At 47.9% G+C, this 18393-nt stretch overlaps 1 protein-coding gene across 3 annotated transcripts in view; it reads right to left on the bottom strand.

Annotated features, from left to right (window-relative positions):
- Positions 1-2772: 2772 nt before the first annotated feature.
- The window catches only part of LOC139382859 (2-(3-amino-3-carboxypropyl)histidine synthase subunit 1-like), a 109330-nt gene continuing 93709 nt past the window's right edge, over positions 2773-18393 (bottom strand). For 2 of the 3 annotated variants that reach the window (XM_071127098.1, XM_071127100.1), the window contains exons 10-12: positions 17534-17612; positions 5271-5405; positions 2773-4854 (exon numbers count right to left, since the gene is read on the bottom strand). In XM_071127098.1, coding sequence (XP_070983199.1) covers positions 4756-4854; positions 5271-5405; positions 17534-17612 — 313 coding nt within the window. In that variant the 3' untranslated portion in view covers positions 2773-4755. The remainder of the gene's footprint in view (positions 4855-5270; positions 5406-17533; positions 17613-18393) is intronic. The other variant, XM_071127099.1, reaches the window with a different exon arrangement.

Genomic DNA, 18393 nt, shown 5'->3' with positions numbered 1-18393 from the left:
CACCCACCAGCTTTTTCTCACATTAACACTTACAGATCCCGGTGGAGCTGAAAACACTGAATAATCATTAACATTTCTGACAATAAACTTCCCCCTCAGTTAACTTCCATCTGATTGTATGCTGATGATACGTGTACTAATTATTTGGAACTGCAAATAAGTTAGGCCAAGATGGTCCTTTTACATTGTATTCTTCCTTGATCAATGTCATCTGACATATCTTACCACTGAACTCGTCTAATTCCATCGTTCCTCCCCTAAGGAATGCCCACATTCAGCTGTTTGTTTTCCTGCCAATGTGGCAAAGGCCTCACCCAGCCCTCAACCTCCCCCCCCCCCTCTCCCAGCCCTCAGCCTCCCAACCCCCCTATGCCAGCCCTCAGCCTCCCCCCCCCCCCCCCCCCTCCCAGTCTCAAGCTCCCTCTCCCAGCCTCCCCCTCCCACCCCCAAGCTCCCATTAACATTGGGGAAAGTAGACGATTCTGGATAGTATTACACATCATACAGTAGCAATCTAATTTGACAGCAATACTCTTAAATTGAGACTGTTTGTATGCTTATAATCTCATTTTTCCACTGTAGATACAACATTGAAAATGTTGCCACAAATGCCATGTTGACATACCAATGCAGCACAAAGAGGTTTCACAGCATACAACATAATTACTACCCGTAGTCACAGTCTTACCGACATAACGAACAACCAGGTCTCCAAAATTCAGCAGTCAAATGAACCAGATCCTCTTCTTTGTAGTGATATAATATTCTAAATGGAATATACCGTCTCCAGCCACGCCTGCGCACCTCCAGCCGTGGCTGGCCCACTGCGCTCCTCCAGCCGTGGCTGGCCCAGTCACATCGTCTGGAGTCCACACACATAGCCTCCAAGTCACTTTTGCAGAAAAACAACAAAAACAGAGTTGCACAATCCCCTGCTCTCACTCTCCCTTAGTTGTTGTGCAACTTGTCAAAATAGCAAAAGTGTGTCTGACGTTTGTAGATCTGTTCATATGTCTGTGTGAAAGAAAATAACTTTAACAACCCCGGAAAGAGAAGGATGACAAAATGAAAGAGGTGGAGGGAGGATGGTGCAAATGACGACCAGTCCCAATCCGCCAAATCAAGATGTCAGACCTCTGAGTGAATGTTCTGTACACAGGAGGGCAACAGGGACTGATGGGGTCATTGGAGATGAAGGGAGAGCGGAGGGGAAGGAGGCTACTGTGACTCAGCTTCTCCGCTGTCATGAAAATAAATGAGTAGATGAATACATCACACGGAGTGTTGCCTCTTCCCTAACAGGTGACAAACACATAAGACCAGACCAGTTGCGGTCGGTGTCATTAATGATAAGGGAGGACACATTTTTTATTCATGTGCTTATCTTATTTCTATTACAGCATATTGGATGACTGTCATTCATATTCCATACACCCAGCTCAATGTAACAGTGATAAGTTTAGGCTACTACATGATTCTTGAATTTTCCCTATACCCATCATGAGGTTGCTACAACCTAGCCTATGAATGAACGTTTACAATGTAGGCGCATACAGGTCCAGGGAAAATGTTGAGGTGACAGACAGTGCATACCCCTTTGCACACTCTTCCCTGCATCTAGCTGATCTAGGGTAGAATCATTAGTCCAACAGTTGCAAACTAGTTTCTATAAGACAAATTCAGTTGTTTATCCCAGTTACGCTCCGTTTGCTTCCGTTTAAGAAACGTTTTTCCACAGAATCAGCGGAATGAATACACACCTGATCACGAGTAAACATGGTTCACTTTCATAGCAGCCACATTGTATCCCTTCTCGCATCTATGTGCTCCCCTCCTCTCACCTTTTCCATTCACTTTTGGACTTCAATGCACAACACATCAGCTGTATGTGACCAGGTAAAAAAAAACTATACGAGCCAAACCATATCATAACCACTACACACAGCCTACATTGTGGGCACCATATTAGTTAAAGTAATGTCATAGTCAACATAGCTAATAGAACTAAGGTGTTAGTAAACCTGCTATAATTATGCAGTAAAGTTAGTGTACAGTCAGTAAGCAGTTAATTCATTCTCTGATCCTTTGATTGGGTGGACAACTTGTCAGTTCATGCTGCAAGAGCTCTGATAGGTTGGAGGACATCCTCTGGACGTTGTCATAATTACTGCGTAAGTCTATGGAAGGGGGTGAGAACCATGAGCCTCCTAGGTTTTGTATTGAAGTCAATGTACCCAGAGGAGGACAGAAGCTAGCTGTCCTCTGGCTACACCATGGTGCTACCCTACAGAGTGCTGCTGAGGCTACTGTAGACCTTCATTGCAAAACAGTGTGTTTTAATTAATTATTTGGTGACGTGAATATATTTAATACCGTTTTATCTGAAAAGGATCACTTTTGAAATGTTTTACAATTTCACTGAGGAGAATGGTCCTCCCCTTCCTCCTCTGAGGAGCCTTCTCTGGACCAGAAAAACAAACAAACAAACAAGCACATACTAGGAGTCTGAAAGTAAGCAATCAGTTGGTGCAACACATCTTTGGGTTTTACAGAAGTGCTATTTAAGATATACTACAGTGGAGGCTGCTGAGGGGAGGACGGCTCATAATAATGGCTGGATGGAATGGCATCAAACACATAGAAACCATGTGTTTGATATATTTGATACCATTCCACTGATGCCGCTCCAGCTGTTACCCTGAGCTCGTCCTCCCCAATTAAGGTCCCACCAACCTCCTGCGATACACTATGACCTATATATTAACACATATCTTAAGAGGTCTCAAATGTTTTATTGTATTTGGGGGATATCAACATAATGGTTTTGGGTGACCAACATAGGAACTGGGTTACAATAAACACCAGCTGACCGTACAGCGCAAACTGATAGCAGTCAAACGCCTACGTAATCCATGACACCTGTTGTCTTTGAGAAAGGAAAGGGAAATACCTAGTCAGTTGTACAACTGACTGCATTCAACTGAAATGACTTAGTCACGTGACACATGTGCACAGGAAGCTCATAAGCAGTCAAAAGCAGTCATAACCCCTCCATAACCCCACCCTGGCCAATCCTGCCCCAGGGACAGGAAACGGGGAGCTGCTGGCAGAAGAAACATGATGGCAAAAACATTTGGAGAGAGAGGGAGAGGGGGAGGGATGCCAAGGGAGATGGAAGAGAGTGGAGTCACATTCCCCAAACATCTGGAAACAATTACACACACTGAATACAAAAAGCACACAGGGTTCTTGGAAGGACACCCCCAAGCACACTCACCCACTACACTGCCATACAAAACAGTGATAAATCAATCCCCCATGAGCTCTGGTGATTTAGCAGCACTATCAGAGTGGGACTAAAACACACTGGCTATGCAGATTTCTCCATCTAGTGGCCACTGCCTCCCACTTCATCTCTGGTCCAATGAACCTGTGGTGCAATATGTCTGACACAATACATCACAGATCATACGGGGAGAATTTTCTCACATAACATGTTTTTCTGCATTTGGCCATATATGTGCATTGGATCAGAGTCTCTGTGGAAGACAAGTCTGAGAGCAGAGGTGGTGCAAATACTTGGGTTACTTCAGTTACCAAGAAAAAAAGCAAATTGTTTGAAACAGAGGAAGTACTACCTAGACATATTGGTTTAGCATGCTCATTTCTGTCTCCATTTAAAAACATTATTCCGTGCCTGTGCTTAATAAACATATCCCAGGGCTGTGGACAGGTACAGTGCTATAGTGTTTATGTTTTAAAATATGTAGGTAGGGATTCTCTGTGGGTAAGGATTCAGACACTGGACAATAAAGAAGTAAACAGCGAAGAGACACTAGAGAGGATATTCAGTTTGGCTTTGCAATCCACCAAAGTTTACTCAGCTTAATTAAGTTTGATATTTTCTCTGCAGATCCTACAAGCATTAGGGAGTGAAGATTCTTTATTTATCTGTTGAATGCAATCTCCTGCCAAATCCCCACCTCCCAATATGTCAATTATACCTCAACTGAAAGAACTCTGTTTTCCAATGCTTCTATTCAAACCAACAAGACAACAGCCAGTAAACAAACACCTTTATAACTCACTAGCTAGCCTTGTGAGGGAAACGCTGAGGTGTCGAGCATGGTGTAATGTGATATTATATACAGTGACGTAGCACATTACCCAATACAACATCGAGGACCTGGGCATCTGGTGGGACCAGCAGTATCTAGCACCTGGGCTTGTGATTCGAATGAGATGAGGCTGTGACTGATCTGAGTAGAAGCTGCAGCACAGCAGGCCTTATCGGGGGGGCTTGTGACATCAGAGGGGTGCCGTACGTGTGACATCAAAGAGACTGTGGTAGATAACCTAGGATGATGTACTCAGGAAACCAGCCTAGGCCACATCTCACACACACACACTGAAAGACTCCTGTCATTAATAAATAATGAGTGGAGAGCAAGTCGTGACTGACTAATACACAGCCCTAACCAGGAGCTCCTGTCTGACACATACTTCTAACTGCTACTGATTGGTAGACATGTTGGTTAAAATATTAAATCTCTCTCTCTCTCTCAAACTTTGATGCAGTAATGTCCATTCCATCAGGACAGTAAATATAATGGAGGGGTATCTGAGGTGAAGTGTCTCTGGTTCTCTGTACTGCTCTCTGTCTCCTGGGGGAGGTGAGGTGTTGAGCAGGGCTCAGAGTGAAAGCCCTCCTGAGCTCCAACAGCTGGTTGGCAGCCAGCAGTGGAGGTGTACATGTCATTCTCCCTGACAGCCAAAAGGGGCGCACTGGTTCTGTCCACACAGTTTAGACTGCTGTGAGGGAGTGGAGGTAGGGGCTGGCTGTGAGCCAGTCTTCTGTAGGGAAACAGTGGGAGAGAGTTAACATTTGGAACTGTGACAGTGCCTACCCCTAATAGTACCTACTCCTGATACAATGACAGGAAAACTCACAAGGAATGTTCATAACAATCAAATGCATACATTTGATTGTTGATCAAAGAAGTCAAAGAAGAAATGTAAAATCATGAAATGTGTTCTGTTGTCAGTGTACCGCTGGGTGTCACCATGGTGACGCGCTCGCTCTTAGTAAGCGCTTCCATTTAAGGCACATGACACACACACACACACACACACACACACACACACACACACACACACACACACACACACACACACACACACACACACGAGAGGCTTCAAGCATTTTGGACACACTTGGTTTCACCCCCCCCCCCCCCCCCCCCAAGTCATTCGTCTTCTGCCCTACTCACCTGTGTCTGTTTGCGGGTGGGCTGAGCTGGTTGGTTGTCGGGGTGGTTGGGCGCCCATGGCCCCAGGCTCTGATTGGAGTAGAAGTCCATGGGGTACACCTCCTGCCAGCCCACCTGCTGCAGAGCCACAGCTGCCTGGTGGAGGAGAAGAGGGGAGGGAGATCAGAGCAGAGCAGAGAGGAGAGGACAGCAGAGGGGAAGACAGGAGAGAAGACAGAGGATAAACATAGATCATCTGCACACACAAACAACACAACCAAGAGAGAGGGCTTCCAGCAATCCATTCATTAGTCGTGTCCTTTTACTACTGCCCAACATACTGCCCAACATACTGCCAATCATACTCCCCAACATACTGCCCAACATACTGCCCATCATACTATCCAACATACTGCCCATCATACTATCCAACATACAGCCCATCATACTGCCCATCATACTATCCAACATACTCCCCAACATACTGCCCCATCATACTGCCCAACATACTCCCCAACATACTGCCCCATCATACTCCCCAACATACTGCCCCATCATACTCCCCATCATACTCCCCAACATACCGCCCCATCATACTGCCCATCATACTATCCAACATACTGCCCATCATACTCCCCAACATACTGCCCCATCATACTGCCCATCATACTATCCAACATACTGCCCATCATACTATCCAACATACAGCCCATCATACTGCCCATCATACTATCCAACATACTCCCCAACATACTGCCCAACATACTGCCCATCATACTATCCAACATACTGCCCCATCATACTCCCCAACATACTCCCCAACATACTGCCCCATCATACTGCCCATCATACTATCCAACATACTGCCCCATCATACTCCCCATCATACTGCCCCATCATACTGCCCATCATACTATCCAACATACTGCCCCATCATACTGCCCCATCATACTGCCCATCATACTATCCAACATACTGCCCCATCATACTCCCCAACATACTGCCCAACATACTGCCCAACATACTGCCCATCATACTATCCAACATACTCCCCAACATACTCCCCAACATACTGCCCCATCATACTGCCCATCATACTATCCAACATACTCCCCAACATACTCCCCAACATACTGCCCCATCATACTGCCCATCATACTATCCAACATACTGCCCCATCATACTCCCCAACATACTCCCCAACATACTGCCCCATCATACTGCCCATCATACTATCCAACATACTATCCAACATACAGCCCATCATACTGCCCATCATACTATCCAACATACTCCCCAACATACTGCCCAACATACTGCCCATCATACTATCCAACATACTGCCCCATCATACTCCCCAACATACTGCCCCATCATACTGCCCATCATACTATCCAACATACTGCCCCATCATACTCCCCAAAATACTGCCCCATCATACTGCCCCATCATACTGCCCATCATACTATCCAACATACTGCCCCATCATACTGCCCCATCATACTGCCCATCATACTATCCAACATACTGCCCCATCATACTCCCCAACATACTGCCCAACATACTGCCCAACATACTGCCCATCATACTATCCAACATACTGCCCCATCATACTCCCCATCATACTCCCCAACATACTGCCCCATCATACTGCCCATCATACTATCCAACATACTCCCCAACATACTCCCCAACATACTGCCCCATCATACTGCCCATCATACTATCCAACATACTGCCCCATCATTCTCCCCAACATACTCCCCAACATACTGCCCCATCATACTGCCCATCATACTATCCAACATACTGCCCCATCATACTCCCCAACATACTGCCCAACATACTGCCCATCATACTATCCAACATACTCCCCAACATACTCCCCAACATACTGCCCCATCATACTGCCCATCATACTATCCAACATACTCCCCAACATACTGCCCCATCATACTGCCCATCATACTATCCAACATACTGCCCCATCATACTCCCCAACATACTGCCCCATCATACTGCCCATCATACTATCCAACATACTGCCCCATCATACTCCCCATCATACTCCCCAACATACTGCCCCATCATACTGCCCATCATACTATCCAACATACTCCCCAGCATACTCCCCAACATACTGCCCCATCATACTGCCCATCATACTATCCAACATACTGCCCCATCATACTCCCCAACATACTCCCCAACATACTGCCCCATCATACTGCCCATCATACTATCCAACATACTGCCCCATCATACTCCCCAACATACTCCCCAACATACTGCCCCATCATACTGCCCATCATACTATCCAACATACTCCCCAACATACTCCCCAACATACTGCCCCATCATACTCCCCAACATACTGCCCCATCATACTGCCCATCATACTATCCAACATACTGCCAATCATACTGCCCCATCATACTGCCCCATCATACTGCCCATCATACTATCCAACATGCTCCCCAACATACTCCCCAACATACTGCCCAACATACTGCCCATCATACTGCCCCAACATACTGCCCCATCATACTGCCCCATCATACTGCCCATCATACTGCCAATCATACTCCCCAACATACTGCCCAACATACTGCCCCATCATACTGCCCAACATACCGCCCATCATACTGCCCAACATACTGCCCAACATACTGCCCAACATACTGCCAATCATACTCCCCAACATACTGCCCCATCATACTGCCCATCATACTATCCAACATACTGCCAATCATACTGCCCAACATACTGCCCAACATACTGCCCCATCATACTGCCCAACATACCGCCCATCATACTGCCCAACATACTGCCCAACATACTGCCCATCATACTGCCCAACATACTGCCCAACATACTGCCCATCATACAGCCCATCATTCAGTACATACTGCCCATCATACTGCCCAACATACTGCCCATCATTCAGTACATACTGCCCAACATACTGCCCATCATACAGCCCATCATTCAGTACATACTGCCCATCATACTGCCCATCATACAGCCCATCATTCAGTACATACAGTCCCTCATACTGCCCATCATACTGTAGATACAGCCCATCATACTGAACATACAGACCATCATACTGTACATACAGCCCATCATACTGCCAATCATACTGTACATACAGCCCATCATACTGCACATACTGCCCATCAAACAGCCCATCGTACTGTACATCATACAGCCCAAAATACTGCACATACTGCCCATCAAACAGCCCATCGTACTGTACATCATACAGACCATCAAACTGTACATCATACTGCCCAACATACGGCCCAACATACTACCCATCATACAGCCCATAATTCAGTACATACAGCACATCATTTAGTACATACTGCCCATCATACTGTACATACAGCCCATCATACTGTACATACAGCCCATCATACTGCACATTAAACTGTACATACAGCCCATCATACTGGCCATGACACTGTACATACAGCCCATCATACTGTACACACTGCCCATCACACTGTACATACAGCCCATCATACTATACATACAGCCCACCATACAGCCAATCATACTGTACCATACAGCCCATCATACTGTACATACAGCCCATCATTCAGTACATATAGCCCATCACACTGTACATACTGCCCATCCTAATGTAGATACAGCCCATCATACAGCCCATCAAACTGTACATACATCCCATCATACTGCCCATCATACAGCCCATCATACTGAACATAGAGACCATCATACTGTACATACTGCACATACAGCCCCTCGTACTGTACATCATACTGAACATACAGCCCATCATACTGTACATACAGCCCATCACACTGTACATATAGCCCATCATACTATACATACAGCCCACCATACTGTACATACAGCCCATCATACTGTACATACAGCCCATCATAACGTACATACAGCCCATCATACTGTACCATACAGCCCATCATACTGTACATACAGCCCATCATACTGTACATACAGCCCATCATTCAGTACATACAGCCCATCACACTGTACATACTGCGCATCATAATGTAGATACAGCCCATCATACAGCCCATCAAACTGTACAAACATCCCATCATACTGTCCATCATACAGCCCATCATTCAGTACATACAACCCCTCATACTGCCCATCATACTGTAGATACAGCCCATCATACTGAACATACAGCCCATCATACTGTACATACAGCCCATCACACTGTACATATAGCCCATCATACTATACATACAGCCCACCATACTGTACATACAGCCCATCATACTGTACATACAGCCCATCATAACGTACATACAGCCCATCATACTGTACCATACAGCCCATCATACTGTACATACAGCCCATCATACTGTACATACAGCCCATCATTCAGTACATACAGCCCATCACACTGTACATACTGCGCATCATAATGTAGATACAGCCCATCATACAGCCCATCAAACTGTACAAACATCCCATCATACTGTCCATCATACAGCCCATCATTCAGTACATACAACCCCTCATACTGCCCATCATACTGTAGATACAGCCCATCATACTGAACATACAGACCATAATACTGTACATACAGCCCATCATACTGCCCATCATACTGTACATACAGCCCATCATACTGCACATACTGCCCATCAAACAGCCCATCGTACTGTACATCATACAGCCCAAAATACTGCACATACTGCCCATCAAACAGCCCATCGTACTGTACATCATACAGCCCATCAAACTGTACATCACACTGCCCAACATACGGCCCATCATAGAGCCCATAATTCAGTATATACAGCACATCATTCAGTACATACTGCCCATCATACTGTACATACAGCCCATCAAACTGTACATACAGCCCATCATACTGCCCATCATACTGTACATACAGCCCATCATACTGCACATTAAACTGCCCATCTTACTGGACATACAGCCCATCATACTGCCCATCATACTGTACATACAGCCCATCATACTGCACATTAAACTGTACATACAGCCCATCATACTGGCCATGACACTGTACATACAGCCCATCATACTGTACACACTGCCCATCACACTGTACATACAGCCCATCATACTATACATACAGCCCACCATACTGTACATACAGCCCATCATACTGTACATACAGCCCATAATACCGTACATACAGCCAATCATACTGTACCATACAGCCCATCATACTGCCCATCATACTGTACATACAGCCCATCATACTGTACATACAGCCCATCATTCAGTACATATAGCCCATCACACTGTACATACTGCCCATCATAATGTAGATACAGCCCATCATACAGCCCATCAAACTGTACATACATCCCATCATACTGCCCATCATACAGCCCATCATACTGAATATAGAGACCATCATACTGTACATACTGCACATACAGCCCATCGTACTGTACATCATACTGAACATACAGCCCATCATACTGTACACACAGCCCATCACACTGTACATACTGTACATACTGCCCATCATAATGTAGATACAGCCCATCATACAGCCCATCAAACTGTACATACATCCCATCATACTGCCCATCATACAGCCCATCATACTGAACATACTGCACATACAGCCCATCGTACTGTACATCACACAGCCCATCATACTGTACATCATGCTGAACATACAGCCCATCAGACTGTACATACAGCCCATCATACTGTACATACAGCCCATCATACAGCCCATCATACTGTACCCTACAGTCCATCATACAGCCCATTAAACTGCCCACCATACTTCCCACCATACTGTACATACAGCCCATCATACTGCCCATCATACTATATATACACATGGCATCATACTGTACATACACAGCCCATCATACTGCCCATCACACTGTACATACATGTCATTATACTGTACATACATGTCCATCATACTGCCCATCATACTGTACATACATGTCCATCATACTGTACATACATGTCCATCATACTGTACATATATGTCCATCACACTGTACATACAGCCCATCACACTGTACCATACAGCCCATCACACTGTACATACAGCCCATCACACTGTACATACAGCCCATCACACTGTACCATACAGCCCATCACACTGTACGATACAGCCCATCACACTGTACCATACAGCCCATTACACTGTACCATACAGCCCATCATACTGTACCATATAGCCCATCACACTGTACATACAGCCCATCACACTGTACCATACAACCCATCACACTGTACCATACAGCCCATCACACTGTACCATACAGCCCATCACACTGTACCATACAGCCCATCACACTGTACCATACAGCCCATCACACTGTACCATACAGCCCATCACACTGTACCACACAGCCCATCACACTGTACCATACAGCCCATCACACTGTACCATACAGCCCATCACACTGTACCATACAGCCCATCACACTGTACCATACAGCCCATCACACTGTACCATACAGCCCATCACACTGTACGTACAGCCCATCACACTGTACGTACAGCCCATCACACTGTACCATACAGCCCTTCACACTGTACGATACAGCCCATCACACTGTACCATACAGCCCATTACACTGTACCATATAGCCCATCACACTGTACCATACAGCCCATCATACTGTACCATATAGCCCATCACACTGTACATACAGCCCATCACACTGTACCATATAACCCATCACACTGTACCATACAGCCCATCACACTATACCATACAGCCCATCACAATGTACCATACAACCCATCACACTGTACCATACAGCCCATCACACTGTACCATACAGCCCATCACACTGTACCACACAGCCCATCACACTGTACCATACAGCCCATCACACTGTACCATACAGCCCATCACAATGTACCATACAGCCCATCACACTGTACCATAAAGCCCATCATACTGTACCATACAGCCCATCATACAGCCCATCACACTGTACCATACAGCCCATCACACTGTACCATACAGCCCATCACACTGTACCATACAGCCCATCATACTGTACCATACAGCCCACCATACAGCCCATCACACTGTACCATACAGCCCATCATACTGTACCATACAGCCCATCACACTGTACCATACAGCCCATCATACTGTACCATACAGCCCATCATTCTGTACCATACAGCCCATCACACTGTACCATACAGCCCATCATACAGCCCATCACACTGTAACATACAGCCCATCACACTGTACAAAGTTCATAATCAAGGCTTGGGGCCAGTTCCATTCCAGTCATTTTCCATTGAGAACATGTATACGATTTAATTACTGAGCTGCCTGTAGTTGTTCTTTTCAATTCATGATTTCAATTCCTACTAATTTCCACAAATGACTGGCATTGGTATGTCATTGAGGTAGGGAGTGGGCTGATGGAAAGGGCAGAAGTGTTAGTGTTGGCCGAGAAGGAACAGTGAGGGAGAAGAGCACTGTATGGGACACAGCTTTATTCAGAGAACCATGGGACAATGTCTGACTTCACACATGCCAGACAGGTGTCAAAATATTCAGTGGGTGTCACTTTATTTCTACCTACCTAACTGTCTGCTTCCTAAATGGCACCCTATTCCCTTTATAGTGCACTATATAGGGAATAGCCTTTATAGTGCATTATATAGGGAATAGCCTTTATAGTGCACTATATAAGGAATAGGGTGCCATTTAGGACACACTCTGTAGTGCAGAGCAAAACAGGTGTTGGAGAGGAACGAACACACTGCTTTACCATGTGCGAGAATTACTTTGAGCCAATGATTCATACTGGCTATGAATGGCATTAGTGAACATTAAGATAGAGATAAAAAGAGAATTCAATTTATAATACAGAAGATTTTCCAATTATCTCTATTAAAAAGACACGGGTCATGGAGAGATTTAATTTGATAAACAATTATGTAAATGATAAACAACTCTTGTATTGTACATGTTCTGCCTACAATTTCAATCATTTCCCCTTTGTTATCATGTTAAACCATGTCAATACTAGAGCCTGGACGATACCAGTATTGTGGCAAGGAAACAAAACACAAACCGGATTTAACTTTCAGGAAAACAGCCCTATTGCTGGAAATAAACTTCATTTTGTTGTCATCCAGAGTCACATGTATTTATTTACCAAGCTATATCACACAGTATTTTACATTCAGCTGGTTTTTAAAGGACCAAAGTGTTGTCTGCTTCGTGTTTTCATTTTTTCCATGGAAAGAATATTGCAATACTGGTATCATCACAGCTCTAGTCAATAATGTAATGTATTCTTATCAATCACTCATTTCTCTTTCATCTCTGTCCCCCTTTCCTTTCCTCTCATCTCTACTCTCTTCAGCTCCAATCTATCTCTTCCCTCCCTCTCCCTCTCCCTGTGTAAACTAGCTGCTCCTGCTAATCCCTTCACTGACAGGAGGCAAGTGTGTCTTATTGACTATAAATATAACATGAGACGCTCTGAAAATAACCACTGCTCCCTCTCCTCCCATATCTCTCTTCCCTCTCCTCCCTCATCTCTCCTCCCTCATCCACCAATATCTCACTTCCCTCTCCTTCCCATACCTCTCTTCCTCATATCTATCTCTTCCTTCTCCTCCCTCATCCCCCTATATCACTCTCCTCCCTCATCCCCCCATATCTCCCTCATCTCCCCAGTTCCTAATGCGCCACAGAGGAAAGCAGGGAAAACAGACGCAGATAGTCTATTAGAGAAGAGGTGAATTAACTTATCAAACGTACACACACAAACGCAGACAGCGCAAATAATTCATATGTATTGATAGTATCTGAAAAGGGCCGTCAAGGAAGCCAGTGAACATCTTACTAGAAGGCTTCTGAACACAAATTAACGTCATGGAGGGATATTACTACTGGGCGAATCACAGTCACACAGCGTCTGTAGTATTAGTCAATATCATAGCAGCAGCATAAACCGTGCATTATCACAGATATGGAATGTACTGACCTTGGACCATAGCTTAAAATAAGACCATGATGATGCTAATGCCCATACGACGGGCACCTTTCCCATTAGGAAACTAACCTAATATCTAAGACAATTAGTGTCTTAGTCACAATGTAAACTGTACATTTTAAGCGTATGACTCATTTTAAACAGTAATGACTGATAGTGCTTACATTAACACCTCTTCGTGTCTCTAAAATGCAACCCACCTCATATTCATACTCCTGTGCTTGATATCACTGTGCAACCAAAGCCTGTCTTAAGGGACGCACTACCTCCATAGGAGTACAAAAACAAACATTTGCTTATCAGATCCATCTCTTCCTAGTTAGAAAAACAAGCTGCAGCTGGGGTGCAGTGTGGCGAGGCCCCCAGCGAGGGGAGCTGGTCTGCTGTGCTGTGGTGTGAGAGAACACCAGTCAGTCAGAGAGAGAGAGAGAGAGAGAGAGAGAGAGAGAAAAGTGCAACCATTGAAGAAAAAAACACCATTGTAAATACAACCAATATTTATGTTTATTTATTTTCCCTTTTGTACTTTAACTATTTGCACATCATTACAACACTGTATTTAGACATAATATGACATTTGAAATGTATTTATTCTTTTGGAACTAATGTTTACCGTAAATTTTTTATCGTTTATTTCACTTTTGTTTTATTATCTATTTCACTTGCTTTGGCAATGTAAAAATATGTTTCCCATGCCAATAAGCCCCTTAAATTTAAATCAAATTGAGAGCAACAGAGCTGAAAGACAGAACATAGGGGCTCCTAATGAAGAGCTTTGTCCATACCCGCCTCTCTCCCCAGACCCATCCAGCCCACCTCTCTCCCCCCAGCCCCATCTAGCCAGCCTGCCTCTCCCCCCAGCCCCATCTAGCCAGCCTGCCTCTCCCCCCAGCCCCATCTAGCCAGCCTGCCTCTCCCCCCAGCCCCATCTAGCCAGCCTGCCTCTCCCCCCAGCCCCATCTAGCCAGCCTGCCTCTCCTCCCAGCCCCATTCAGCCTGCCTCTCTTCCCAGCCCCATTCAGCCAGCCTGCCTCTCTCCCCAGCCCCAGCCGGCCTGCCGCTGTCCCCAGCCCAATCCAGCCAGCCTGCCTCTCTCCGCCAAACCCCATCTAGCCAGCCTGCCTCTCTCGCCAGCCCCAACCAGCCAGCCTGCCTCTCTCCCCCAGCCCCATCCAGCCAGCCTCTCTCTCCAGCCCCATCAAGCCAGCCTGCCTCCCCCAACCACATCAAGCCTGTGTGCCTCTCTACCCAGCCCCAGCCAGCCTGCCTCTCCCCAGCCCCATCAAGCCAGCCTGCCTCTTCCCAGCCCCAGCCTCTCTCCCCAGCCCCTGCCTGCCTCTCTCCCCAGCCCCATCAAGCCAGCCTGCCTCTCCCCATCCAGCCAGCCTGCCTCTCCCCAGCCCCAGCCTGCCTGCCTCTCTCCCCAGCCCCTGCCTGCCTCTCTCCCCAGCCCCTTCAAGCCAGCCTGCCTCCCCCCAGCCCCAGCCTCTCCCCAGCCCCATCCAGCCTGCCTCTCTCCCCCAAACCCCATCCAGCCAGCCTGCCTCTCTCCCCCCAGCCCCATCCAGCCTGTCTCTCTCCCCCCAGCCCCATCCAGCCTGCCTCTCTCCCACAGGCCCATTCAGGCAGCCTGCCTCTTTCCCTAGCCCCATTCAGGCTGCCTCTCTCCCCAGCCCCATCCAGCCAGCTTGCCTCTCTCGCCAGCCTCATCCAGCCAGCCTTCCTTTCCTCAGCCCCATCAAGCCAGCCTGCCTCTCTCGCCAGCCTCATCCAGCCTGCCTGCCTCTATCCCCAGCGCCATCCAGCCAGCCTGCCTCTCTCGCCAGCTCCATCCAGCCAGCCTGCCTCTCTCCCCCCAGCCCCATCCAGCCTGCCTCTCTCTCCCAAGCCCCATTCAGCCAGCCTGCCTCTCTCCCCAGCCCCATTCAGCCAGCCTGCCTCTCTCTCCAGCCCCATCCAGCCAGCCTCTCTCTCAAGCCCCATCCAGCCAGCCAGCCTCTCTCCTCAGCCCCATCCAGGCAGCCTGCCTTTCTCCCCAGCCCCATCAAGCCAGCCAGCCTTCCTCTCCACAGCCCCAGCCTGCCTGCCTCTCTCCCCAGCCCCAGCCTGCCTGTCTCTCTCCCCAGCCCCATCAAGCCAGCCAGCCTGCCTCTCCCCAGTCCCAGCCTGCCTTGCCTGCCACTCTCCCCAGCCCCATCAAGCCAGCCTGCCTCTGCCCATCCCCAGCCTGCCTGCCTCTCTCCCCAGCCCCATCAAGCCAGCCTGCCTCTGCCCATCCCCAGCCTGCCTGCCTCTCTCCCCAGCCCCATCAAGCCAGCCTGCCTCTCCCCAGCCCCAGCCTGCCTGCCTCTCTCCCCAGCCCCAGCCTGCCTCTTACCCCAGCCCCATCAAGCCAGCCTGCCTCTCCCCAGCCCCTGCCTGCCTCTCTCCCCAGCCCCATCAAGCCAGCCTGCCTCTCTCCCCAGCCCCATCAAGCCAGTCTGCCTCTCTCCCCAGCCCCAGCCTGCCTGCCTCTCTCCCCAGCCCCAGTCTCTCCCCAGCCCCATCAAGCCAGCCTGTCTCTCCCCAGTAACCATCCGGCCAGCCTGCCTCTCTCCAGCCCCAGCCTGCCTGCCTCTCTCCCCAGCCACATCCAGCCAGCCTGCTTCTCCAACCTCCCTAGCCCCATCAAGCCAGCCTGCCTCTCTCCCCTGCCCCATCCAGCCTACCTCTATCCCCAGCTCCATCGCGCCTGCCTCTATCCCCAACCCCAGCCAGCCTGCCTCTCTACCCACCCCCATCCAGCCAGCCTGCCTCTCCCCTTCCATAGCCCCATCAAACCTGCCTGCCTCTCGCCCTTCCTAGCCCCATCTAGCCTACAGTACCTGCCTTTCTCCCTAGCCCCATCTAGCCTGTCTGCCTCTCCCAGCCTGCCTGCCTCTTTCCCCAGCCCCATCCAGCCAGCCTGCCTGCCTCTTTCCCCAGCCCCATCCAGCCAGCCTGCCTCTCCCCCTAGCCCCATCCAGTCAGCCTGCCTGCCTCTCTCCTGAGCCCTGTCCTCAGTCTCATAAACCCTACCAGCCTGACTGTTACCTGCCTGCTCAGAGACAAGCAGTACTGATGAGCCCCTGCAATGTTAACACCAGAACTAGACATTTTCCCACATTTACCACAGGGTACACAACACCGCCTGCTCTGAGGAAGAAAAGTCATCAGAAGTGTGTGTATGCGTGCACGCTCTTGTCGTGCTTTGATAGTGAAAGACAGCAGCAGACAGTATGGATCGAGGCGAGCTGTTGTAAGACGCCTGTTTACCTCATAGGGAGACAGCAGGGGTTTGGAGAAGGCTGTGCCCCAATCAATGGAGAGACGCGGGCAAGCGATCTGGACCCACCTGCAAGGAGAGAGAGACAGCAGAGAAAGAGGGAGATTGCATTAAAGAGGCAGTGCACATCTCAGATAGCAGGGTGGGTAGGTCCATGATGTGAATCTGTGCTGCTGCATTGGGCTGCAGGCAGCTCTGCCTCCACCTGATCTCCTGCATATGTTAGAGGATCTGTCCTGATTCACTCTGAACACAAAACACACTCTACATTCATTCATCATACCAGGGAGAGAAATAAAGAATGCTGAGAGGAGACAGGGGGAGAGAGGAGGGGAGAGGGGGAAAACAAACAGGGAAACAGGGAGAGGTGCGAAGGTGTGAGAGGAGGATGAATAAGAGGTAAGATAAAGAAGAGGGAGAGGTTAGGTGAGCTTGAATAAAAAAGCTGCACTAGCCCAGTCTCCACGGAGCTAGCCTACATAGCAAGACAGACAGAGGGGAGGGGGGCCGGGAGTGTGTTAGAGAGGGAGAGACATTAAGAAAGATAGAGAGAAAGGCGGGGGGTTGGCAGTGAGATGTGTTTATCTTAGTGATTGTGAGAGTGAAGGATGAGGAGAATGGATGATGGGAGGATGGAGAGGCAGTGTGGGGTTAAAGGGGTTAGCTTCCACAAATCAATGCTATCCACAGCTCCATCTCCACGGTGACAGCCCCTCCCTGTACCGTCTATCTCCAAACACAGACAGCCACCAGTAATACACCAGACACATTTATGGATTCAGCTGTATTCACATGGACACGGTGAGGAATGAGAGAGCACATATCTCTGTAGATTTCAAGACAAATATAT

Source organism: Oncorhynchus clarkii, chromosome 24, assembly GCF_045791955.1.
Source record: "Oncorhynchus clarkii lewisi isolate Uvic-CL-2024 chromosome 24, UVic_Ocla_1.0, whole genome shotgun sequence".
NCBI classification, from domain to species: domain Eukaryota; kingdom Metazoa; phylum Chordata; class Actinopteri; order Salmoniformes; family Salmonidae; genus Oncorhynchus; species Oncorhynchus clarkii.
This window is presented reverse-complemented; position numbering and strand designations above follow the sequence as displayed.